The sequence below is a fragment of the Amblyomma mixtum genome, chromosome 1, assembly GCF_055824585.1.
Source record: "Amblyomma mixtum isolate Tamu chromosome 1, ASM5582458v1, whole genome shotgun sequence".
Classification (NCBI taxonomy): Eukaryota; Metazoa; Arthropoda; class Arachnida; order Ixodida; family Ixodidae; genus Amblyomma; species Amblyomma mixtum.
In genome coordinates, this window is record NC_143012.1 from 306,244,811 (window position 1) to 306,271,359 (window position 26,549).

Below are 26,549 nucleotides of genomic sequence, written 5' to 3' on the forward strand. Positions count from 1 at the left end.
TCATCCGGTAAGAGGCAGTGAGCCATTATGCTATATATAGGCCTCTTTTGTTAGGAAATGGAACCAGATGATTGATTAGCAAAGTACTTTATGTGCCTCCCATAGGGGGCTGAATACCAATCCAAATGCTTTGAGAACCAGGGTAATCTAGAATTTCTAACCAAAATAGCTACTGACCTACCAAAACAGTCCACATCCTGGTTCCGCTTTTAGCAAATATGGTTGCATGGCATGAAAAGCATAAAAGAAAAGATGACACTTTATGGATATCTTTGAGAAGTGAAGGGAAACAACGTTTACGCAGAAGGAGAGAGAAAAAAATGTTTTTTATTTATGGACAGACACATTAACATAGAGCACTGTATGTGAGAACATCTAAAATAACGTGCCCTGCCAAGCAGGTAGTACACTCTTTCGAGCAGGTAATGCTTTTTCCAGAAAAAAAATTCTATGAAACATTGAACACAGCTTGATAACTGTGAATACTGCTATATACTACAGCTTTTACCGGTTTCAGTATCAATTAACCGGGAGCACCATATTCACATTCAACTCGAACCACTACATTGCTAGAAAATGCCATGCAGCAGCCATCTGTTCCAAGACGAATTGGTCAGTTATAATGCTAACCATGTTCTTGGCTCCACAGCATGTCTCAGTACGCTAGATAAAAACCAACTTTTTTCACTTCAGTGAAGGTCAAGTGGCTAGTCAATATAGACAAAGATCAACAATACAATGAACAAAAACGGGCATGCCTACTTGTCACCCTACACGCCATTCAGTTTTTCGCACACATCATCACAGTCAGCACTGTTGATTTTCCAGCAACAAGCCAGAATGCAAGTCAAAATCACCGGGGATTTTGATTTCAATATCTTTAGTATACTAAACAGAATTCATTAAAAGATGAAAAGAGTGACTCCAGTAGAAATGAATCTCAATATATTTGGCATGAGTCTCCAAAACTGACGGTGACAAAACAGTTAGGGTGGCAGCTGGAATTTGCAGTGTGTAAAAAAAAGAAAAGAAAAAAAAACGTTTAGGGAAAGTCTGCAATGCCCAGCTGTTCGTCCTTGCAAGTCTCCAAAGCAACATGGGCAAGTGGGGCATTAATGCTAACAACATGCCACTCTTTTCTCACAGAAAAAGGCTGCATGCATGTGAACATTTGCTGACATTGTCTGTTGCAATACCAACACTTGCACCTCTACCCAGTGCCGTCACTATGCCAGATGCCATTGATGCACCCAGTGTCACTGATAGTTCCACTTTTTTATTTATCGCTTGTTTTTCGCATCATCTGAATAATAAAAGGTCGTAGCGTAAAGTCTGACATCAGCCTGACATATGCATTCCTGATCTGCAGGGCATCATTAAAGCTTATGCTCACTGAGATGCACTCAATAGTTTCAAGAAGACTAATGAAAAGCACAGAATTCTTGAATACATTACAGCACAGAGTGGAAATAAACCTGATTACGAGGACAAAGCAGATCTCAGCTGCCCCCTTCTTTACACTGCAATTCCAGCTTCAGGTTTTAAAGTTACAACATGGGGAAGCAGCCACAGCAAACAAATAATTTTGGTCACAAATACTGGACTTACAAAACAGCCTCCTCAAAAACCACAGGTCCGCACCACAAGCAATGTTGAACTTGATAGATTGTGCGGTATGACGTAAGGCAGAGAGATCAAGTTGTTACCAGACCTAGCATAGCTGCCACAATAGTCTTTCACAGTCAAAAATAATGTGCCGTGGAATGTGCAACATCTCGGATTTACATTATCAGACAAAACTGTACTTAACGCAGCATGCAGTAAGCACAGCTGAACTACGTCAGTCCAAGGGCTAAAGCTGGCACTGGAACAGTCGTTCACATTGGTGGCCACTCGCATCCTTTTAAAAGAGAACTGCACGTCAAAGCTACCACTTGTTCTGCATTATGCCAGTGTATAAATCACGTGACAAAGACTGAATGCAATACACTACAGGCACAGACAGCTGCTCAAATCAGTTCATTGTGCGCAGCTGTTTTCAACATGAATAAACACAGCTCCACAAACAGCTTCCAGAAAATGTGACACTGACTCTTCATAAACATACAGATTTTTCCAGTGCCGTATAGAGGCTAAAAGCTGCACAAACGAATGTGTATGTGTGAATGTGCTGTTTCAAAAAACATAACTACACCAGGGTCCAGCAGAGCTGCAACAAGAAGCACACAATTCAACACGCTGCTAACTTCCCAAATGTCACAGGCAGGTTTCATACCTCACAGTGCCTCCTCCATCTCACTAAACTTGCCACACCAACACTGAAGACAGCCGTACAGCAAACCCAGGAGGAAATGTACCTTAAAGGCAGTCATTCAGATAAATCCTCCGGACCGTTTTCAATGAGTTACTGCACATCAGCATTCCCACGGCAGCATTCGGTCCCAAAGAATGCACTGCAATGAGCAGTGACGGCACACAAGAGGTGTAAAAACAAGGAGGGACCAGATCTCAGTGTTTGTGCGTACAACAGGTAAAAAAAAAAAGAGAACAAAAGAACTACAGCAGCATCACCAACAAGAGAAGGCTTCAGCAGGCGCATGTCGAGTCTGAATACGACCGCTCGCTGGCGTGGCGCAACATGACGGAGCGCGAACGCTCCTCGGCCTGCCAGTGTGATGGCGTCATCATGGGCTTGCTGTTTTTTAGTTTGTGGGCCAAGGTCATGAAGATGGCCTCTATGTGGTCCGACTCGCTCTCGTCCATCGCAGATGTCTCAAAGAGGGGCATGTTGTGCAAGTCAGCAAACTTTTGTGCCATGTTGGTGCTCACTGCAGCCTGCAAATACCACAGTAGGTTAGTACACACGTCAGTTCACTAGGAAACGCTGCAGTCTGTGATGAAAAGGAAAAAAAAATTCATGAATGAAGAGAACAGCATGATACTTGACTAGCTGGTGTTAATATTAAAGAAGCAAATGCACTCCTGTTGAGGGCCTGATTTCAGTATCAATATCTGGTATGGTATGTGGTATGTAGGTTTGACGTCCTGAAGTGGCTCGGGCTACGAGGGACGCCATGGGACTACTACAGGTCAGTCACACCCCTTTTTTGATGAACTGCTGATTGGGTTGAACAGGCTCCGACCATTCACTCATGTTTGGCTCTAACGTAGAAAGTCAATGGGCCAGGGATCTCAATGCATAATGCAGGACCATTAGTTAAGGATGAAAAATTCAAGCTAACTATGGCAGGAGGTGATAACATAGAGTGAAACGCTGCCATTATGATAGCAGAGCTCCACTGCATTTATTGACATTTTGCCGAGGCAAAAATATTTTCACACATTGAGTGCCCCACACAGTCAGTGGAGGCATTACTCACAGTTCCTATGTTTTCAATGGCAGAAGGCCCTGCTAATGTAAACAGTTAAATTTTCAAGATCGACAAACCCTCATAGCAAACGTTGGTGGCCGAGACGGTGTCGCGCTTGTTTCCTGAGGCATCTTCAATTCAGCTAGGGCTGGCGTGTTTGCTTTTCATGAAACACTGCTACCTCCGGGCAGCTGGCCTTGCAAGAAATATGTAAAGAGGCCGTACAACATACAGTAACAGAGGAAAAGAAGAAACAAAGCCTGAGCTGGCCCCTACCAGTTTCAAACTTGCGCAGGCTATAAGTAGTGATGTTAGATGAGTGGTAAGCACTCTCAATGCCAGTAAACAACAACATGCATAAAGGAAATCCAGTAACAACTAAAGAAGATGATTTGAAATAACCAGCATTCCAATGTGGCAAAACTAATGCTTACAACCAATAATGATTTATCATTTTTGCATCAGAATACAAACATTAATGAGTATGCCTAAACCAGATATTACTAGCATTTCACTCAAAACCAAAACACCTTCAATTCCCGGCGAATTGAAAATAAGTAAGGCACCCAAAACTCTCTCTGCTTTCAGGCACTTCATGAGTGGGCTCCCAATCAAAAAAATTGCACTTAAGTGGCGGCTATATTTACCCATAAAAAACAAACAAATATGGCAATCCGCTCACTCCAATGCAATATTCGCAACGTATGACATCAAATCTAGCAGCTTCCCTAAATTTCACGCACGGGGCAGCATACATCACATACTGTGTCGTCTTGTGACAGATGATGTAGTCGAGAGTGACACAAATGCTTTGCTTCAATCTTTGCACAAATGCAAAGAATAAAACAGCTTATACAAAACTGACGTTTTGTATAGTAGTATCCAGATACCTTTTTTCGTTTCATGCCCTTTTTATTTTGTTTTATCCTCCTATTCCCAAGAATTGGGGCATGGCACTTCTATTACAGAGCACTAAATAAAGGACGCACAGCCTAAAGGAAATCCATTCTTATAGGGATACAAACATGTGATAGCGCAGCTTGCATGACGAAAGATGCGAGTTAATTTCATAGCTTAGGGGACCACAGTGCCAATATTCAATATCATTATGTTCACTTTCACTAGAAACAATGTGACACAAAAAAAAGACAAACCATTGTTTTTCTCCACTATGACTCAGGACACTTATGATCATAACCAGCCAAAGTTACATACTTCCCATGAAGGATAAAAGCCTCTCTCACTGATCTGCAATTCACCCTGACTTGTGCCAGCTCCGGCTTTGTAATCTTTGTAATCTCGTCTGTCCACATGACTATCTGCCAGCCCTGCTCTGTTTATCTTCACTTGGAATCAACTCGGTTACAAGAAGAGACCACTGGTTACATTACCTCCACATAATATTTCCTTCACTTGATTTCAGCTATGATGTCATTAACGCGCTTCTGTTCCTTAATACACTATTCTCTTTTGACGTAACCCCTATCAGCACTTTAACATCAAGGAGATGATACTAAAGTAGGAAATGCATTTCTACTGCCTCCTCATATAAAGAACTCGACTGCAGCTTGCTTACAGCATGTCACATTGAGAAGGGCTGCACAATATATATACATATGTAGAAAAATCTTGCTGGGGCTCGGTTAGCGATATACACAACAACAATAGATCAGATGTGAGGAGAGACAGTTTACTAGACGTTTTCAGCCGTGGGCTGGATCAGCGTTCCTCAGCCTTTCCATTGTTGTTGTTTGTACACGAACGCACAGACCTGAAAACTGCTGGCATGTATGTCTCACCTTGCACTTTGCACGCGGTGCTTTTCTTTAGATAACAAGAGTAAAGTGAGTCCCCTACAGCCCATTGCTCAGATATTCCTTTGGTACAAGGTAAGTTTAGCCAATACATGCTGAAGAGGAGGACCAGTCAAAAAAAGGCAAGGGCGTAAAGAGACATACACCACGATGACTGGCGTCGTGGTGTATTTCTCTTCTCGTCCTTGCTGACTGGTTCTCCTCTCCATCAGGCAGTAACTGGCCCAGATATCCACTCTTCTGCAAAACATGCTGATTGGTCACTATGTGCAAGTAGCCATAAAAGCTCTCATACCAGCTATAGAATTCCAGCAGCAGAAAAAAGGAAAGTAAACAGATGAGGAAGTTTGAAATTAGACATTTAGCGAGAAAAACAGGGCAGATATGCAGCAACAGCGTCAACATGGACGCGGACCATGCCATGTCTATGCACAGTATGGGTATGGCATAGTTCCTCAGTAGTGGACATGACTTTACCTTGTCCTTGCAGTCACACTTGTTACCAACAAGGATGCGGGGAATGTCCGAGGTGAGCTGGTGCTCATCGCACTCCTCCACCCAGAGCGGCAGGCTCTGGTAGGAAGCCATCCTGGTGACGTCGTAGACAAACACGACTGCATGCACATTGCGGTAGTAATGCTGCACCATGCTTTTGCGGAACCGCTCCTGGCCGGCCGTGTCCCATAGCTGAAGCTGCGTTCCAACAACACTCGTTGCACGCTGAAACTTTCCACAAGCAAATTTTGGAACAAGCGACCCAGGAAGGTCTCCAAAGGAAAAAAAAAACCCTGAAGTGGCTTTTCATGACACCTGAACGTGCAGGTGGTACTAAAGATGGTAACAACCTGAGCCAAGCGTTACTCTAATATGCAAAAGGCAAACTGCGACAAAAACTCAATGCCACCGCCTCCTTCTTTGTGAAGCTAGGCTGGATGAAGAGTTGCCTATCGAGGGCTATTTCTTTATGAACAAATGAACTGTTCTTTGTAACCAGAGGTAATATTGTAGTACATATGATGCAGGTGGCATAGCGATTCTTTGTTCAAAATAGCAAAACTACTTTTCCTGGAGAGCTGTGCCAGCGCCACTCGACATACGGGTGTGACCAAAACAGGTCCTGCAATCTTGCCCCTACAGGCGACAAACAATGCGTGTGGTGGCCATGGACACAAACAGATACTAAAGATACAATTCATGTATGGAGCAGAACATAATGAAATCACTTGCAAGAAAAAACTCCCTCTATTGGGGTCTTACTTCCAATTCTCTCCTTCACACCAAGATAAGGCATCCACATTCTATGACGCATTGTCCATCAGCCATGTATGTTTAAAAAAAAAATATTACTTTTTTTGTGCTATTGATTGAAGCCCCTCAGCGCAGCTGGCATTCTGGATCAATTCAAGTGCCCACTCAACATCACAGGACACTCAAAAAGTCAAGTGCATCAAAAGAATGTTGGCCCCCTCTTGTAAGCCTGAGAAAGGCGTAGTCTGCTTCGCAAGTGCTCTCCATTCCAATGTGAATTTGACACAGCTCAGAAATATTGACTGCAGAAGAACATGACTGCAATTCGTCAAAGGCACGGGACGAGCCAAAAGAAGTGACAAGTTTTGGTGGCGCTAAGACAGCTAGAACAAAAATAAAATATGCAAATTTCATGGCTTCATTGCCAAAACAGCAAATGACCTTTGCAGACTAAAACACCATGGGTCCACTAAACTGGTGTGGCTGTCTTGGGGCCAATGGCTAAGAGAACAAAAATATTTTGGCTAGAAGGAACCACAAAAACCATCGGCAGGGTTGCTCACCCCATTTTTTCCTGCAGATTGCAACATTAATCAAGTCTGCTGGCGAGATGGCTGAGCTGTCAACTCCAAGGACTGGGCTCTCCGATTACGGCATTTTGCCCCAGGAGAGTACAGGTTAGAATAACGGAAAGTTGGGCTAGTTGGATTGAACAATACATTGTAGCATTAAACAACGGAGACGAGGGAGGACAGACAGTGCCTGTCTTGTCCTATTTTCCCTTGTCTTCGTTGCTTAGCACTACGTGTAAAGTACACGTGCCAAATGTACACCTACATAGCACAAATTTAATGTATAATTTTTGCATGAACTATTACAGCAAGCAAGCAGTACAGGAGAGAGAAAGCTCAAAGGTGCCTAGATATAAGTAGGTTACTGTATAAACGTTGCAGTGATAATAACTGGCACTTTACACGGAACTGATTGTACAGGTCCCTCCATTATGAAAGGGACCAGCCAGTTTGCACAAAAAGACGAATTTTTAATTGTTTTTTTTATCTGTTAAGTTGAAAAATGACTTCAGAATATTACACGTGCATAGGAAAACCAGTCTGAAAACTGGAAAAAGTGTGCTTTTAACACATACTAATGGAGTGATCGTTAATTGAATACTCAAACTTTGTTCCCTTTCATATTGGAGGGACCTGTACTTGATACGCCAAAGCATAGTGCCCACAGATAATTCATCCTGGCTCGGCATACACTTTCCTATCAGTATTTACTTTGAGTGTGCTACTGTATCAGAGAGGTCAAATGCAATGCGGAACAGTCATGCCTGTACCATATTTCTAGTTTCCTTCTCAAATAAATTACGTGTACTCGTTGCAATTTCAACCATGAATATGAAAAGACAACTATACGTCGTACAGATGTCACCAGAGAATGGCTTCTTTCATGCAACTCGCTCGCTGAAGTTTAACATGCACACTGAAGCAAATAAGGACTAAACTTGTGCTCTTGAATCGACAAGTGATTTTGAGCACAAAAGTCACCGACGACCCGCTGGGCCCCCCTTTTTTTTTTTGTGCGCACTTTGTCTCGCAACGCCGCAAATACACAAGGAAAGTGAAACATACAAGACGCTTAAGTCAGGCCCAAATATGTGCAAGAAATACTTTCGTGCAAGCACGGCCGATATATTATGATTCAGAATACGACATCTCAAGCTGCCGAAGGATGGCTCAACAAATTAACACGGCTCTAACTACATGAGCTACCTAGTGAAAGTCCAAGGCTAAACAGCCACTGCTATTATGCAATCACTACTACTGTATAAGCGTTCGCACCAGCAGTCATACGCGTGCAGAAGCGCACGAACAGCGGTTGGCACCACAGAAAAATTAGGCACTAGACGAATACTTCGCGCGAATGGAATTATCCTCGTAGAGCGGAAGAAATTAAAGCAGGACACAAGCGAAATGCGTAGCAGAGCGTTAACTTTTGAGGACACAACAACAAGTCTTTAACATCATCTCACCTTTATCTGTTCACCGTCCACTTCGACTGTCCTCTCACGAAAGTCAACGCCAATAGTAGCCTCCGTTTTTGCAGGAAACTTTCCGCAACAGAAGCGGTAGGTCAGACATGTCTTGCCCACATTCGTGTCTCCTATGACGATTATCTTGAATATGCGCTTCTGCTTCTCAACGCTCACTCTATTCGGCGAATTGGCTTGCTTCTTCTCTTCCATGCTCAACTTGCGACAGCCGTTACGTAACCAAGGAGCTTTTTATGCTTTCAGCCTTCCGCTGCGGCCTCGGTCTTCAAACCAAAACAAACGCAGCTGTTGTACGCGTCCCAACTCATCAACTTTCGTGAGAATAACCGTTCAGCAGCAGCTGATGCTAGACAGAACCAATCTCGGGTGAAAAAAAGGTGCTTTCGTCCAATCTGCCGGACAGGTCACACAAACAAACGACCGTAAGACGTGTCAAGCTGCACCTTTGTCACAGGAACAGCGGTTTCGATATCCTCTTACGAGGCCATGGAGACGCCATGTTTACTACTGCTTGACTGATGATGATGAACAATTAAAAAAAAATTATGAACTGATGTCGCTCCACGACAACGTAAGATCGCTTAAAACCAAAATGAAGTATCATTCAGTGCAAATAAATTACTGTGGATTTTTATTTTGCGAAAAAGGGTTCGAGGATACAATGGCAATGCCGTGCGTCCGCCATTCACGCATTTTACCACGCGGTTCTGACACGAGTGTTATCGGAAGGGGTCTTTTGTGAAATTCCCCGCTTCCACCCTTGGCTCCGGGATGTCTCCCAGCCAACCGCTACCACCAAAAGAGAATGCCCTATTTAAAAGAATATTGGTGAGTATCGACTCGTTTTGTCCAGCATCGCGCGCCTGAACAACAGTCTAAGCCTACTCGCACGGCTCGGATGTACAGAAAAGGGCTTCTCAACCGCGCGGTTCTTTCTTTTTACTCGTTATCTCCTCATATTAGCGCCAGGAATCATAAGCGTTTGAATAATTACTGGAGTTATGCGCTGTGTCCAAGGTGACCATGCTGTCTGTCGCTCAAATTTTAAGGCGGCGTCTCCGCTCAACCGGCGTCATCCGATAGCTATGATCGAACTAAAATTCAAACAATCGAACAGATTTTTTGGTAGTTCCGGGCAACCGCTGCGACAATGGCCGTGTAATCGCTCGTTGTCTCTTTCAGAAATGCTACGAACACAAACAGTACAAGAATGGGTTGAAATTTGCAAAGCAGATTTTAACCAACCCGAAGTTTGCCGACCATGGAGGTGGGTGTTGCATTCCTTTTAAAGCAAGGGCGCGTATTGTTGTTAAAATATCGACCTTGTGGGGATCCCCTGTGTGGATCAGCGTATCAGTCTCTTGTAGTCATTTTTGGACCTAATAATGATTATATGAAAAAAGTTAAATGAGTAGGAAATCGGCTTTGCGTTGCGGGTGTTTCAACTATGAACTCTCTGCGGGTGTAGTACGTGCCATGCGGAGTTTTTACTGAGGTGAACATAAGGAGAGTAAAAGCATTACAGAGATATAATAGCATTATCTATCGCGCCGAGAACGCTGTTACTATTCTCGGCGATTTATCGACGCTGTCTTACTACTCGCAGCTGCTGAGGTTGAGTGAGTCGCTTCATCGCTTCATGAATCATTGCAGTAATTCTTTTCTCCGTGCCTCTTTTCTGCAGAAACGTTGGCTATGAAGGGGCTGACTCTGAACTGCCTAGGGAGGAAAGATGAAGCATATGAATACGTTCGGAAGGGACTTCGGAATGATCTTAAAAGCCATGTCTGTATCCTTTTTTTGCACTACGATCTACATCAATTCATTGCGGGCCTGAAGTCTTGCTGAATCTCGAATGCTCTGAAATGGGTATTTACTCTAAAGAGACAACTTTAGCCAGTGAGTGCAGCATGCTAATAGCACAATTTCTGCATGCCATTTTCACCATTCATTGTATTGCGAGGGCTGCATTTGTTAATGCAGCGGGAGAGAGACGTTAATACAGCGGAGAGGGTTCAGGTGGTTGTTGGCTACAGGTGGGGGGTGTCGGAGGGCATCGGTGTTCTCTTCTGCAGTTGTTGACACTGAACACAGGGGCAGTGCCTTTGTGCAGAAGCCTTAAATGCTCATAGTTTCTTGATTATATGTGCATGAGCCTGCTATTAGTGCCCTTTAAAAGCTGAGTGTTATTCTGCTCTGAAGTTGTGCATCATTCTTGGCACTCAGCTTTCTGATAACAGTGACAATGCTGCGGCTACATTCAGGCCACCAGTTCCTTTTTTTTTCTTATGGCATCTTTTCTAATTTAGCGCTACAGGGGAACCGTCTCTACTAATTAAGCCGTAGCAGTGGCTCAGTGGTTATGGTGCACCGCTGCTGACCCAATCCCGGCCGCAGCTTGTGCTGTGCAATTTCAGTGCACATTAAAAAGCTCCAGGGGGCGAAATTACTGGAGCCCTGCACTACAGCATCCCTCAGCCCGAGTCGCTTTGGGACGTTGCACCTCATAAATCAAGCTAATTCAGCAAAGAAAGGGCAGTTGATTTTATGGCTTTGTTCAACAAACATTTTTTGCTTGCATCATTTTATTGTTATACTGACTTGCAGAATTTAATGAGCACTTTGGATGACACACTTTGGTGTGGTATGCCGGCAGCCAGCAAGGCAACTCACTCGTGCAGTTCGTACCATTGCAAATAGCTCTAGTGGTTTGTGATCAGCATTAGCATTACAGGCAGTTTAGATGTCATGTCGCTGTAAACATGACAAGAAATCTCTGGAGCCCATTTCTTTACTTCGCAGATTAACAGGCACACAGGGCCCCAGCATGGCTTATTCTGTGACTTGTGTACTAGTGTGTGCACTGGAAGTCATCGTTTATGCATCGGTGGATCAATGTGTTATTTCAATGCATGTGGTTATGTTTTCAACATAGTCAACAGATGCATTTTTAAAACTGTAGGGCGCCGCGGTGGCTCAGTGGCTATGGTGCTCGGCTGCTGGCCCGAAAGACGCGGGTTCGATCCCGGCCGCGGCGGCTGAATTTCTTTGGAGGAGAAATTCGAGGCCCGTGTACTGTGCGATGTCAGTGCACGTTAAAGAACCCCAGGTGGTCGAAATTTCCGGAGCCCTCCACTACGGCGTCTCTCATAGCCTTAGTCGCTTTGGGACGTTAAACCCCATAAACCAACCAACCAAAACTGTAGGGATGTGCTCTAGAACACAGCGCATTTGCTCCTAAACTGCAGCAGTTCACTTATATTGTACTCATGTACACTGTGATTCTTAACAGTGTACTCTTCTTAAATTCTTAACAGTGTACTCCTGATGGCTCTTTAGGTTCTCTAAGTAGTATGGAACTTGAACTTGATGAATGCAACCAAAGTAGAGCAGGCATGTGGTGCTTGCACTTTTTTTTTTTGTGTGTGTGTGTGTGTGTGGTATGTGTGTCTTTCTCTCTGGCACTTCATTTCTCCTTGACCTGAGATGCTCTACCAAAGGCTGGCATGTATATGGCTTACTACAGCGGTCAGACCGCAAGTACGATGAAGCGATCAAGTGCTACAGAAATGCTCTCAAGTGGGACAAAGTAAGCACAATTCTGCCACAACTTCTCATAATCAATGTGTACAAGTGCCTTCACTAACCAGGCTTGCCTGTACAGGCAGCGTTTAGTTTTAGGGACTTTGTTGCTAGCTAGCCACACTCAGTAAACGGTTGTCTTGAAAGCCCGAGCGCCATGGGCTCAGCATCTATACTGATGGGCGTGTACTGGCATGTGTCGCATCCATTTGGAGCAGAGCTGTACAGTGTGTGTGGTTAGGTAGCTTGCAGTGATGACCTGATGTTGCATGTTTGGGGAATAAATATAATTTTGCAGTGGTGAAAAAAATATTACAGTAGGATACAGCTTAAAAAAACAACAGTTGCAAACACTGGTCATGGTCCACAGCTTCCACTGTTACTCCGCTGACCAGCTACAGCAACGAACAAAATCGGCTTTCTTGTGTTTAGCTGTACCAAACAAGCCAGAGCATTAAAATTCTTGAGCGTATAATTTCATCTTATGATTAGCTTCTTGTTTCGGTTACAAGGAAAGCTTTAACAACTGTATACTTTTTGTCACGGAGGAATTGTGTTCGGCAACCCCGATTGTGGGCGGGTCTTCGCTGCAGACTTGAGCTGTATCCGGCTATAGACCACAGTGGAACCTCCCTGGCACCCCATAGAAGCCTTGGTAACGAGAATGAAATAAAACTGAGAAGAAGAATGGCATTACATTATTTCTCGCTTTCATTATAGCTTCTCAGTGTGGGAATTGGAAGTTGAGGGGACATTAAAGGTGCACTGAAGAGGATTCTGAACTTGTCTTTTTGCCGCGGGAACTCGATCTACACGTTCCTAGCATTCTTAGAAACTGCAACTTGTCCTGTATGGCCGATTTCCCTAATTAAATCGAATTAACGTCCGGCTCCCGCCCTTTTTTTTGAATTCTGCCTCGTACGATGGGCGGAGTCGACCAACGTGTGAAGTTCCTCTCAGCCAGCTCCGTGGAGGCTTCGCTTTCGCTTTATTTTGTTTTTTAGGTTTCCATGAATAAATAGTTTCATTCGCAGATAATATAGCCGCAAAATAAGCCCGCAGAAATAAAAATACGCGCGGACTATTTGCTACTACGGACTACTACGTATTACTCCGCCGATGGCAGAGCGGCAAGCCGCCACGGGACTGGGTGAAAGGCACTCCACGCGTTGGTCGACTCCGCCCATCGTACGAGGCAGAATTAAAAAAAAAAGGGCGGGAGCCGGCCGTTAATTCGATTTAATTTGGGAAATCGGCCATACAGGGCAATAGGTCGCAGTTTCTAAGAATGCTAGGAACGTGTAGATCGAGTTCCCGCGGCAAAAAGACAAGTTCAGATTCCTCTTCAGTGCACCTTTAAGGTCAACTCCGTCCAATTTTTGTTTCAGTAAAAATCGGTCATGTGGCTCTCTCTGTCTATGTTAGTGTTTATGTGGTAGCGAAGGTGCATTGCTGAGAGAATTAGACTTGAAAAATTTCCCTGCCACTGAATTCAAACTTGGGACGTCAAGCCGAAAGAGGACACTGTGATTGCTGTCTTAAAGTTTGAAAAGCTGTGGTGATCTGCTAGAAAAAACTGTCCTGATTCACCACAGTTAGCTTTTGACGGCCGCTAGTGGTGGCAATGCCTGAATTTCGTTTGACATTGTGTGGCTTATGGAAGTTGGACTTTTAGGTAAAGTACTGTCTTTGTTGTTAGAGCGTGGTGATCTATCTATACGGGCAAACTTTAGTTAGTCCTCAGCTGAGTCCCATGAGACTCCTAGGTGGGTATACAAGGAGGGGCGAATATGTATACAGCTGCCTGCAATCTGTTAATCCTGCCTAATTACTTGCTTTGACCCTCCTCTTCCTCTTCTTTTATTTTATTGTGCTGTTTGCAGGATAATATACAGATTCTTCGAGACCTGTCACTGCTTCAGATCCAGATGCGTGATTTGGAAGGATATAGGGTAAGCAGTTGTTCCGTCATGGCTGATGGATGAGCCATACAGTGTCAAGTGCTTTCAACGTACTGATAATGGGACTGCTTGCATTTTGTGTTTTTAACAACTTAAGTGAATGCCTCATGCAAGGCTGCTGCTATTTCATTTTCCTTTCTTCATCGTTTCGGTGTAGGTAAAGTGGTTTTGGTTATGCTTCCAGGATACTAGGTACCAATTGTTCATGCTGCGGCCGACACAAAGGGCATCATGGATTGGATTCTCGATGTCCTATCACCTGCTTAAGGACTACGACATGGCACTCAAAATATTGGAAGAGTTTAGGAAAACCCAGACGGTAGGCAGGCTTTTGTGTATTCGTTGAGTAACTTTTCTCCTGCGCAAGTTTTAACTTGCAAGGGTGACTTTTGTAGCACTCGTTTTTACTGTCCAAATGGTTTTGCTGTAATTTTTTAATTGGTGACTGTTGCATTGAGAATTGGCCCTTGACAGTGCTGCATGGTGCATAATGTATTGCTGTAGCTACACAGGTAAATTGTGAAATGAAATGAAAATTGGTTTTTGTGGAATGGATATGGCACAGTAACTTACTCAGATATCCCGGTGGACACCTGAACCGCACCATAAGAGGAGGAGGATGTTAAAGTAGGAAAGAGGTGCCTTGGTGGAGGCCTCCGGAATAAATTCAACCACCTGGAGATCTTTAACTTGCACTGACATCGCACAGCACACGGGCGCCTTTTGCGTTTCGCCTCCATTGAAACCCTGCTGCCGTGGCTGGGTTCGAACCCGGGTACTCCAGCTTAGTAGACGAGCGCCATAACCTCTTAGTCACTGGGGTGGGTATTAGAATCACGCCTCTCACTTGGGGCACGTTGCCATTTATGGGACGAGTGTGTCGGAGACACTGTGTTTTTGCCTGTAACACATGGAACTGTTGCTTGTCACTCCCTGTTGCAGAAGCGGGGCTACGACTACGAACACAGTGAGCTCTTGTTGTACCAGAACATGGTGATGCGGGAAGCTGGAGAATTGGACGAGGCACTCTGTCACCTCCAGCGCAATGAGGAGCAGATCTGTGACAAGCTCTCGGTTCTTGAAACGAGAGGTGGGTGTCTGTGAATTTGTAGCCGCTTTCTGAAGCATCATAAATATCATTTTTTGTTTCGCCGAGCCATTTCGCGGAGCCGGGGAAAGGCCAAACTGCACATGCGCGAGGCGCAGTGGTTGGCGCGCCGCCGTCGCTGCGCGGGTGACCCACAGGTGTCGCTGCCCCGCTAGCCAGTTGCACATGCGCAGTAGTGGCGCATAGCTAGCGTGCCGCGGACGCTGCCACTGCTGCGCGCTCTCCATCGCCTCTCTCTCTCTCCTCGTTGCTTTCGCAATCCTCCAGGTTTAACCGGAGCTAAACCACTCCCAGTTGTTTTGTTCAGGGCAGTTGTGATTACATGTTGAAGGGAAAGGTTGATGCTGTTCATTCCCCCATGTTGCATGCAGGCAATTCTTTTTCTCTACCATGTAGCAGCAGACTTGTCTTATCTAGCCCCGGGATGTCATTTCAAACTAGCTAATTGTTGTGCCAGGCAAAAGACTTGCAACTACGTTCGTGGAAACCATTTGTGTCACTCTTGTGGCATTCTATTTAAGTTCTTGCTGTCTCAACAAGACTTGACAGTATACTCTGTTGTAGGTGACTGATGCTGTAAAATCTTGTGCTCTACTCGGCGTGTGCAACATTGGTTTGATTTTGGGTTAAACTGCTTTAATTTACGTTCACACTTGGATTCCTCAAGCAACTGTTCACACTCACGTGGGGCCATTGGCTAATGTTTCTCTTGCTAAGGTGCATTTAAATCCAGATGCGTGATGTGCAAATGAAGAGGAGGAAATTAATTTCGGGGCAGGGCATGTAATGCGGAAAACAGATAACCTTCGGGCTGTTACAGTGGGTTCGAAAGGAATAGGAATGGTTGCCGGGAAGGGCAGAAAGTTAGGTGGCAGATAAAGAAATCTGGGAGATTGTAATTGGCACACAAAAGAAGGGTCTAATTGCAAATCAATGAGGGAAGGCGGAGACCCTTGCTCTTTAGTAGACACAATCAGGGTTGCTGCAGAAGACTGTTGTTATGGAGCTTTTTCATAGGGGACAGATCTCTTATTAAGACATAACAGCACAGATGCCTTTTCAAAGGCTTGTGTAGCCGAATACGCGGTTTGTGATGGAAGGATCACAGACGGCACAAACGGCGGATGATACGAGCGCACGAGGCGTGACCGCACCCTTGAACATTAATCTCTGCCCGCACATCGTCAATGCCTTGATCGTCTTCCATGCGGTGTGCACCGCAAGCAATGCACATTGCCATTATTATGATTGTCAGTCATGCAGTATGTACCGTGAGTACCGAGTGGTTCCCACATGGGTGAAAATAAATTCTGTCGGTGGTAATCAGATTTGCGGGAGTCAGAGTTTTCCCTAGAAATTTTTGAAAGGTGGAAATTTTAAGACGGGGGAGAGGTTAAGGGTATACAGTTTCATAACAACGGACATTCTAACGCAGTTACACTGTGCAAGAGAGTTTGTTTATTTCTGCATTCCGGGCCTACTAATTACACTTCATATCACCAATCCTTCCGCTTGGCCCACTTTTACCCTACCATATCATATGTGTAGCTGTTGTTGTTAGGCACCTCACATGCAATATGAACGAGGCAGTCCAGTGACTTCTTTTTGAGGTAATTTCTCAATTGTCTTGGCAAGTTTCAGAGCTGAGAAGTCTTAACAGTCTACTGCTACAGGCGCAGCATTGGCAAGTCTACTAGAATAGCATTGGCGTGTGTAATAAAGGGGCCTGCTTAAATACTTTCCTGCATTCCGTAATAAAGTCGTAGTGATTTCTGTCAGCAGTATTAGCAGACTTGAGACCTTCAGTCTCCGCCAAGGGGTAATCGAGAGGTGGGCGGTGGTGGGCAGGCGGTCAGGTGGACTGGTGAATGGCAGGAAGGCTGCCGCCCACTGTGGGGCGAACCCTCGCATGAATGCATATCCCATGCTTCTGCGTAGGAATTTCAATCATTTTGGGTGATACGAATAATTTGTGACCCCGTGAGATACCTATCATGGAGCCCCCCCCCTTTTTTTTAAGTCTCACTGAGACACCTTTTGAGGAGAGTACATAAACTCGCTCAATCACTACATTCTCTCATCATGAACACCTGAGCTAAATGACATACTTCTGCATGCAGCAGAGAAGCATCACAATTGCGCGATAAAGTTGGCGAGTCCTTTCTGGCGACTTTTTCCTGCTAGCTTCCTCCTCCATCGCACACTCCTGCGTAATTCTGTTTAGAGATGGTCATTGGTTAGATTCTTTCAGGCGTCACGAGCTACCATGGCTACAGCCAGTCGGCGGCGTAGCTCTGGCCGGTCGTGAAGCTTCCCCCCCCCCTTAAGGAATAATTCCTTCACAAGGAGCACTGAGCTTTGAGTGTGCGAAAAGTGACAAGAGGAGAGGGAAAGGTGTGAACACTTTGAAGTTCAAATTTTGAACACAAATAACTCGGCTTCTACTTAACGTATTTAAAAAAAATTCTTGCTGGAAGATATTGGGGAAGTGGCATCCGTTAACATCCCAGGAACACTGCATCTTTTTAAGAGTCCCTTTTAGAGCCCCTTTAAGGCTGTTCTAATTTTGGAAGAATCGTAACACGGTCGCATGCTTCAGGGCATCTGTTGTTGAATTTCATCATGTCTCAAGAAAAGCTAGAACTGGGCACTGAAGCGGGGCCTGAAAGATAACTCCTGGCTTTAGATGATACTGTGCCACCCAGAAATGAAGTCTCTAAATTTTCTGCGATCATGCTTTGCTGCTGGTAATGAGCGGGTGACCAGTTAGCACAACAAGCTGTCGCGTGGGCACAAACGAGCCACCTAGCATTGGCATGCACTACTTCATTGTCTTCTCCTGCGTGCTTGCAAGCACAAGCTTTTTCTTCTCCTGTGCTCCACCAGTATCTTTGTAGTCATGCAGTGCACATGACCACCGCATTCTAATTTCACAGTGCACATGATATGCTGTCAAACTGTTTTCTTTTTTCTTTTTGCGCTCTTGTGTGATGTTGAGAGAGTAGAGAGTACAGCAGCACAGCACAGCAGCCTGTCTGCTCCTGTGAGGTGGCTTGTTTGCCTTGCCCATAACTGTGTACCGTTGTGTGTCATGACGTGATGCCCTTGTGGCATGTTGGTCTATCACCGTGATGTGGAGCAATCTCTCGATCTTCGGACTTGCGGAAACTTTTCCGGAAAATTTGCTGGGCATCAAAGGAAAATTGCTTGTGACCTGGCCTGGAAGAATGATTACAGCAGCCGTGGCTGCTGCTGCATTTGCACATTAAGCAGTTTAGCGTGTTCTCCATGAAAGAACTAGAGCACTGGGGCTCAAGCTGCCATTTTTGTAAAGATCTCGGGTGTGCTGAGAAAGTGTGGGTTCTTGTTGTGTTTACACCCATGGTACCTCTGCATTGATAAGTACCAGGAACAAAGCAGACATCTTGATGCCTTCTCTCCTTCTCTTGTTTTGTTTATACCCTTGGTACCTCTGCATTGATAAGTACCAGGAACAAAGCAGACATCTTGATGCCTTCTCTCCTCCTCTTGTTTTGTTTATACCCATGGTACCTCTGCATTGATAAGTACCAGGAACAAAGCAGACATCTTGATGCCTTCTCTCCTCCTCTTGTTTTGTTTATACCCATGGTACCTCTGCATTGATAAGTACCAGGAACAAAGCAGACATCTTGATGCCTTCTCTCCTCCTCGATTATTTTTTTTTTCACTTTCATTTTTAGGTGAGTTCCGTTAATGGCTGTCTTGGGTTGTGACAGATTGGTATGCAGAAGCTGTGAGCCGTTGTTTGAGGAGCCCTGTGAGAGCAGTCTTGTTTTAATGCCGTTTTCTCTCGGCGTCTTATTCAGCAAACCTGCTGATGCAGGTCGGTCAGTTTCCGGCAGCAGAGTCGATATACAGGGAGCTGCTCAACAGAAATCCCGAGAACCATGAGTACTACCACGGCCTGCTGAATGCGTTGCGGCAACGTGAGTCATATTCTCCTGGCTCAAGCTTTTTGAGCTCCTGGCTTGGCCAACTTGTCATTTCTGTTGCTGCACTTCAAGCTTCTTTGTCTTGTAGCTCTTTTTTTTATTCTCTTCCTAGGTATTTTTTGCAGTGCAAGTTTTCATGTTTTTTTGGAGTGGCAGGCTTGAGCCATTACTTTGTTGAATCAAAGTACACTAGCATGTTTTTAACTCTCACGGCATCCCAGTTTTTTTTTTTGTAGCTTTTTTCTTGTGCATTTGTTGTTTCAGCCATGTTGTGGCAAGGTTTTGGGTAACCCTTGTTGATGTTTTTGTAATGTATAGGTGTGGCCGTAATAATACGGAGCATGCTTCAGTGTTCATACTCTCCTTGCTGCTTAGCGAAAATTACGAGGTGCTTTTTACGTTTGCTAGCCAGTGCTGCTGGTGCCCTCACGTGCGAGCTCAGAATTCTTTTGTATCTTCTCTACAGAGCACGGGAGAATGGTACCAATGCTGAAGCATGCCTCATATTCTAGTCGCAACTGCAGTGAAATTTTTACTCTTTAGGAGTCAACTGTGTTATGATCCTCACTGTAGAAAGCTCTCCCCTATCATTTGGGATCTATTGGAGTAGATATTTCAGCAGCTCTTGGTTTCATTTGCTTTGTGAAGGAAGTTCCAATGGTATGTTTTGTTGCAAGTCATGCGCGCGGAATTGTATGTCGGCATAGTCTACATGCATGACTCCAGTTCTTATGACTGAACACCTAATCACTTCTTCAGGGAAAAGAAGTCAATGTGACAACAGTCACTTCTTGTGTGGAGTAGAGCAGCTTTTTAAAAGCCACGTTTTGTTTTGCGCAGAGGGTGTTGAAGACGAACTCAAGTTGTTTGAAGAATGCCAAGAGAAGTTTCCTCGCTCACAAACACCTCGAAGATTACCACTCAATTTTGCCACAGGTGAGCTCACGTCATCTGTACATTGGAGCAGGGGAAGGAGTGGTTATGGTGGTTAGCGTTCTGTGCTGTGAACTCATTGGGTTTCTCTCTTTTTGGGTCAGAATTTTTGAGTCAGGAACGCACCCCTTCATAGCAAGGTTTATCTGGATGTGTTGCAGGTGAACAGTTTCGAACACTAGTGGACAAGTACATGCGGAAGGCACTTCACAAAGGTGTACCACCCCTTTTTGTAGACCTTCGGCCTCTCTACACAAGCCCTGAAAGAGTTGAGTATTTGGGTGTATTTTATTAGCTTGCACTTGAACCAGGTTTCCTGTTTTTTGAACGGCAGCCGCTAAAGATACGAAGCGTGCAGTTTTGCGCTTGGCATTTTATTTGAAAGGTTGCATTAAAGGTGCACTGAAGAGGAATCTGAACTTGGCTTTTTGCCGCGGGAACTCGATCTACACGTTCCGAGCTTTCTTAGAAACTGCGATTTACTGCCCTGCGTGGCCGATTTCCCCAATTAAATCGAATTAACGTCCGGCTCCCGCCTCTTTTTTTTTAATTCTGCCTCGTACGGTGGGCGGAGTCGACCAACGCGTGGGGCGCCTTTCACCCAGTCCCGTGGCGGCTTGCCGCTCTGCCATCGGCGGAGTAATACGTAGTAGTCCGTAGTAGCAAATAGTCCGCGCGTATTTTTATTTCTTCGGGTTTATTTTGCGGCTATATTATCTGCGAATGAAACTATTTATTCATGGAAACCTAAAAAACAAAATAAAGCAAAGGAAAGCCTCCACAGGACTGGGTGAAAGCGCTCCACGTGTTGGTCGGCTCCGCCCACCGTACGAGGCAGAATTTAAAAAAAAAGGCGGTAGCCCGACGTTAATTCGTTTTAATTGGGGAAATCGGCCACACAGGGCAATAAGTCACTGTTTCTAAGAATGCTAGGAACGTGTGGATAGAGTTCCCGCGGCAAAAAGACGAGTTCAGAATCCTCTTCAGTGCACCTTTAAGATTGTGTACAGATATGTCATTGAGGAAGTTAGTGACATTTTTAGAAACCTCTTCTTTTGCTGGCTGCTTGAAATAGAGTTTGTTCTGCATTTATGTTCCTGCTGGCACAATCCATATAGGGTGTGCATTGAAAACATTCCTTATGGTAGCATAATTTGGTGTCAGCAGTTTTTTTTTTATTGATGAGGCATTTTATCTCCTTTTCTTTTTTTCAGGTAAAAATCATTGAGCAGTTGCTGACGGGTTATATTAGTTCGTTAAAGAAGTACGAGGTTTTTTCAGAAAAAGGCAAGTATGCCGACGTAACTTGCTCGGTATTCCTCTGCTGCTTCTTCCTGGTTTAGGTATGGACTGAGTAAACTGCAATGGTTGGGATGTTACACTTTGCAGAAAAGGACTCGGAGGAGAAGGAGCCAGCGACGGCGCTGTTGTGGACTTACTACTACGCAGCACAGCACTACGATTACCTGGGCTGCACGGCCAAAGCTTTAGACCTAATCAATGCCGCCATCGAGCACACGCCGACACTCATCGAGCTGTTTGTGGCAAAGGCTAGGATATACAAGGTGGGTACATTTTTTAGTGCAAAACACTTGAGCCTTTTTTTTTAGCCTTGGGAGGGCTTTCCTTCTTTCCTGCCTAACATGCGTGCTAAACATAGGTGCTTGGTTTCTTAGACGATACGCAAATTCAGTCAGCAATGACCAGCTTCATGGTGAAAGTTTACCAGGAAGCAGTTACTGTATGATGAATCCCAAGAAAGGTGGGTAAAAGAGAGAGGGCTTGGGGCTGAGGCACGTATGGATTTAGGTGCTCGAGCGGACCCAAGAAACGCTCTAAACGAACCTGAGAGTTTCGTAGAATCCAGTTTGAGAACCCATGTTGTAGCCTTTGCAGACATGGCATTGTTGACGCAGAAGAGATAACAAGTAACCAGGCAATGGGGTTTGCTTCTCAGTCGTGTAGTGAAGCCCTCAAAGCACCGCTCGGCACAAGAAGGTCTCGAGAGGCAAGGACAAGTGTTCTCGTTACTGTACCCAGATTTAGATCCTAAGGAGTGCCATAAGTGCTCCACTACGTGGATAAGAAACAAATGGCACAGCCTGGTTACTTTTGGCAAAGACTGTAAATGCTGCTGAAGAGTAAACAGAAGCAACACATATGAGCATCTGCTTTTTGGGATTCTGTCTTCACAAGTCTGACCCTGTTAGTGCTCTTCGGGAAACTTTTAAGGTTAGTGGAAGGATTATATAATCTTGATGATAGGATCATGGCTTAGGCAAATTCCACAATGATATGAATTCATTAAATTCCTCGGCCAGAGTGCATTGTGTACAATATGCAGAATTTAGGCTGTTACGAACGCTCCCGCTTTATTGTGGATGATATGAACTTGCAAGCCACGACCATACCGTTAATCGCTAAGAGCTGCTGCACATTGTCAACATCGCGGTCACCAGTCACACGATATGCACTGAAAGCAGTGAGCGGTGTTTTGCACCCAGAAATAAGTCCCATCAGCTGCAAGCAGATTTTGCTCTGTTTGGATTACATGAATTTCTGATTGAGACCTTGTGAGATTCTACTCTAGTGTGCTAGTTCAATGTCCATTTTTGATGCCACATAATTGCTGTAATGGACTTTTTTTTTTTTTGGAAATGATACAAAAAATACTCTTTTAGTACCTGTGCTGCCGTCTGTTAGCAAACCAAAAAAATCTTTGGACAAGTCCTTCTCGCCTTAAAGGGACACTGAGGAGAGCACTATTAATATTTTTTTTATAGTAAAATCCGATAGTTCGGCATGTCATGGCTTTGTTGCCACTTGGCCGGCAGCGAAAGTGCATTTATTTCTAAGAAATTTGGATTCGAAGTTGAAAAAGTTTTTCCCGCCGCTCTGATTCAAACTTGGGATTCTCCTATGACGACACAGGACTAAGAGACGTGAAACATGACGTGCGCATGACATAGCGCAGACTCCGTGATTTCTGGCAGCCAGCAGTGCGGCCTAGCAGCAGCCGAAAAGAAAGCTACCGCCGGCCGCACATTGAAGGCATCTATCGGCTATTGCGGCCGTCGCTACAGTCGCTTCGATTACTACGTTTGCACTGGCGTTTTGCCAGCGTTACAATGGATCTCATTCTCGAAGTCGTCAACGAAGTTCTCGCAAATAGACGCCTTTAGCATATCGTGTACAGTCGCCGACTGTTTATTCGGACCTCACGGGGACCGCGGAAATGTCCGAATAAACAGGTGTCCGAAAAAACAAATTCAGAAAAAAAAGAGAAAAAAATCGTTTATTTACAGTAAAAACTCGTTAATTCGACACTGACGGGACCGCGAAAAATTGTCGAATTATCGAATGAACAACAAAAAACAATGTTTGCCGCAACAGGACGTATACCTTTATTTGGCAAGGAAATCTGTAATCACCGTCTGCTTTTTCGAGCGAATTTGAGCGACTACGATAGCTCTACAGCTGCCAGGTGCTCCGCGGCACACGCGCCGTCAGGGATTTGTTCACAGAAGTCCTCCCGCACGGACAAGGCTTCTGCGGCTTCTTTCACCGTGCACTTCGGCATTTGGGACAACTGCTCACAATCGTAAATCGTCGTCGTTGTCAGCGCCTGTCACTTTAATTATTTCATCCTCGGTCAGCTGACAGGACACAAAGGCGAGGCGCCCACCCGAAAGCAGCGCGGGGAGGAGGTGGGGAGGAGGTGAAGAGAGCGCGGCTCCCCGCTTATCTGTTTTTTCAGCCAGCGGCCGCGGGGACGGCGTTGTACGCGCGTCTTATCTTTTCTCTTTATCTTTCCTCTGATCTTTTAACTCTCCTCTATCTGCACATGGCAGCGGTGGTGGCTCGGCTGAGCCAGTAGGCAATCCCTTGCAATTTCCTTTCACCCTTCTCTCAGTCGCAACAAAACAGCAACAACAAGCAGCGCAGTAAACACGCTGACAAAGCGCGCATTTACCAAAAAAGGCGCCGTAAATAACCGCGATCGTAGCGACTGCTGCGACACAACAAAGCACAAGAAAAAAAGACGCCAGCCGCTTCGGCCGCCGCTAACTCGCTTCCTCGGATGGATGGATGATAATATGACCATACGGATGGCCTATCAGCAGTACAGTAGCGCCGCTCATGGCAGTGTTTTTTTCTTTTTGCTCTCGGCAAACCGGCTTGGCGGGCTGCGGAGTGAAGTCGAATTAACCGACGCACGTCAAAATTTGTTCGAATTAACGAGAGTTTCGCCCCATAGACTCCTATGTATAATTGTAGGGACCTCGCGCGCGCGTCGAATTATCCGATTTTCCGAATTAACGAGCTTACATGCACTGGCTGATCCCGGGCTGGCGTTGCATATGTCTCCTCGCCCAACGCCGCCTCTCCTCCTCCTCCTCTTCTCCGTTCCTTCTTTCACCACCTCCTCTACTTGCCTCCTCCCCCACATCGTTTCGAGAGCCGTCGGGCCTCATCGCATCTGCACCGCTGCGTGCTACCACGGCGCTCTCGCGGGCTTGCTGCCGCCGGCCTGGTGTTGCATAAGTCAATGCTCACGCGCGCTTCAACGAAACATCTTGATACTGCTACTCGGGGTTCAACAGACCCCTTTCGATGACAAAACGCCGGCTGTAAGCCGCCCCAGGCTAATATCGCATCTCCAGCGCTGCGTCATGCTACCACGGCGCTCTCGCGGGCTTGCTGCCGGATAAACAAACAAAGCGGCTCCTGGATTGCCTTGAGATGGCTTACTAAGCTGCGGCCGGAACTGGTGTGGCGCGCCACCATGCGGCGCGCTACCGAACCACGCGGAAACGATGATGATGAGCGGGAATTTGCAGTAGCGCCACCTCGCGGGGCAGCAAGGAGGCTCAGTTCAAAACAAAAATGGCGTTGAGCGAAGTGAACCGCGCGTCGGTGAGCGTCGGTGCGGCAAGTGCTGCCGGTCGAGTTGGCTCAAGGAGTGTCCGAAAAATCAAACGAGAGGCTGCAAGATGTCCGAACTTTCGGCAGTTGTTATACATTACGGTCTATGGGGAGAGTGGCGGTGCCACGAAGCAGTCTGAATAATCGAGCATGTCCGAATTTTTGGAGTCCGAAAAATCAGTCGGCGACTGTACCTTGTTACCGCTAGCGGAATACCGGGAGCCCGCCTACCGCCGGAAAACAGGCGCTGATTTGTCCCGATGCTTCAGGAGCGCGCGTAGCTGCCGGGCACGTAGCGCCATCTGGCGACGTCAAGGAGATTTGCGCATGCATTGGCTGCGCCTCAGTGATTCATGGTTTCTCGGCTCCTGGTGTTGCTAGAACCATTCGTTCTAGCTACACTGTTTTGTCCTATGATCTCATCACGCTTGTGCTTGCGAGTTTGGCCTGTGGCGGCGATACCCGTATTTTGGTTCTTGCTCTTTTCTACGTTACAAGAGCTTTGTTGTCAGTATGAGTGGCGTTTTTGTAATCAGGAGCTGGTATTCTGTCGACACAAGCCAACTTCAATTTCTCCTCAGTGTCCCTTTAAACCGCACACAGTGTACCAGAAAATACATGACTTGCTGGGCTCCCCAGCTAGCCGTCACCCAGGAATGACAGTCAACTTCTGACGAGCCTTGCTTGTCCAAATCCGCTAGGGGGTTGAGAGGCTAAAAGGTTTTTTTTAATGTCAGGCTTAGAACCTCATGCATATGAGCCTTTTTAGCAACGTTTTATGGTTCATGTAGCCGTCAATTCATTGCCTAAAAAATGCCAGCATCTGGGCATTCATTTAAATGACAGCTCTCAAAGTGCATATTTAAAGCACTCTTTCGAATGTCACCTCTTCATTTTAATTTCACTCAAGGTTGTGCAGAGTTCACCAATATAACTGCTGTGGTAAATGAAAAAGCGCATAGATTCCAATCTGCTTACGCAGTCAAATTCAGTTTGCAATAGCTCATGTGTGTGCACTGTCTTGTAGACTAGTTTAAATTGCTGTTCCTCTTTAATAGTGTTCAAGCACTGTCTCAAACGACTGGCTGCGGTTGAGCTAGTTTGTGCCATATAATGTCGGTGATGGTTGCCTCCAGGATAAAAACTGTAGGATGATGTGGCTGAGGTTTTTAATTGTCTATTTACAGCATGCTGGGGACATCAATGAGGCATTGCGGTTTTTGGATGAAGCGCAAGCCCTGGACACAGCAGACCGCTACATCAACTCCAAGTGTGCCAAGTACATGCTGAGAGCAAACCTCATCAAGGAGGCAGAAGAAATGTGTGCAAAGTTCACTAGGGTTAGTCCTTGAAGGGCCCCCGAGAGACCTTTTTGTTCAAAATCCCTCTTTTGTTTTCAGGTGGTCGCAGTGTGTTGCAGCAGTAAGCTCTTTGTTATGAGATCTGTTTTAGAAAGAGTGATAACTCTGCTTACATGAGCATGTTGCCACCACATGTGGGTGACTGGCAGTCAAGATTTGGAGTGCCATTCGCACCTTGTCATTTGAGGGACTTTGTAACTATTTGCAGAACT

At 45.5% G+C, this 26,549-nt stretch overlaps 2 protein-coding genes across 2 annotated transcripts in view; one reads left to right on the forward strand and one right to left on the reverse strand.

The window, feature by feature from the left end:
- Positions 1-307: 307 nt before the first annotated feature.
- On the reverse strand, positions 308-8,983 carry LOC149372313 (ras-related protein Rab-33B-like). The gene is made up of 3 exons (XM_089566769.1): positions 8,472-8,983; positions 5,663-5,878; positions 308-2,835 (listed from the first exon to the last, which is right to left on the reverse strand). The coding sequence occupies exons 1-3, from the start codon at positions 8,682-8,684 to the stop codon at positions 2,587-2,589; spliced, it is 678 nt and encodes a 225-aa protein (XP_089422895.1). The 5' UTR covers positions 8,685-8,983; the 3' UTR covers positions 308-2,586.
- A 177-nt stretch (positions 8,984-9,160) lies between these two features.
- Naa15-16 (N-alpha-acetyltransferase 15/16) overlaps positions 9,161-26,549 on the forward strand; it is a 99,423-nt gene continuing 82,034 nt past the window's right edge. The window contains exons 1-13 of the mRNA XM_089566770.1: positions 9,161-9,320; positions 9,675-9,759; positions 10,177-10,281; positions 11,993-12,081; positions 13,958-14,026; positions 14,220-14,354; positions 14,978-15,125; positions 18,992-19,111; positions 19,958-20,053; positions 20,212-20,318; positions 21,265-21,337; positions 21,440-21,615; positions 26,164-26,316. Of these exons, the coding sequence (XP_089422896.1) occupies positions 9,264-9,320; positions 9,675-9,759; positions 10,177-10,281; positions 11,993-12,081; positions 13,958-14,026; positions 14,220-14,354; positions 14,978-15,125; positions 18,992-19,111; positions 19,958-20,053; positions 20,212-20,318; positions 21,265-21,337; positions 21,440-21,615; positions 26,164-26,316 (1,413 nt within the window). The 5' untranslated portion in view covers positions 9,161-9,263. The remainder of the gene's footprint in view (positions 9,321-9,674; positions 9,760-10,176; positions 10,282-11,992; positions 12,082-13,957; positions 14,027-14,219; positions 14,355-14,977; positions 15,126-18,991; positions 19,112-19,957; positions 20,054-20,211; positions 20,319-21,264; positions 21,338-21,439; positions 21,616-26,163; positions 26,317-26,549) is intronic.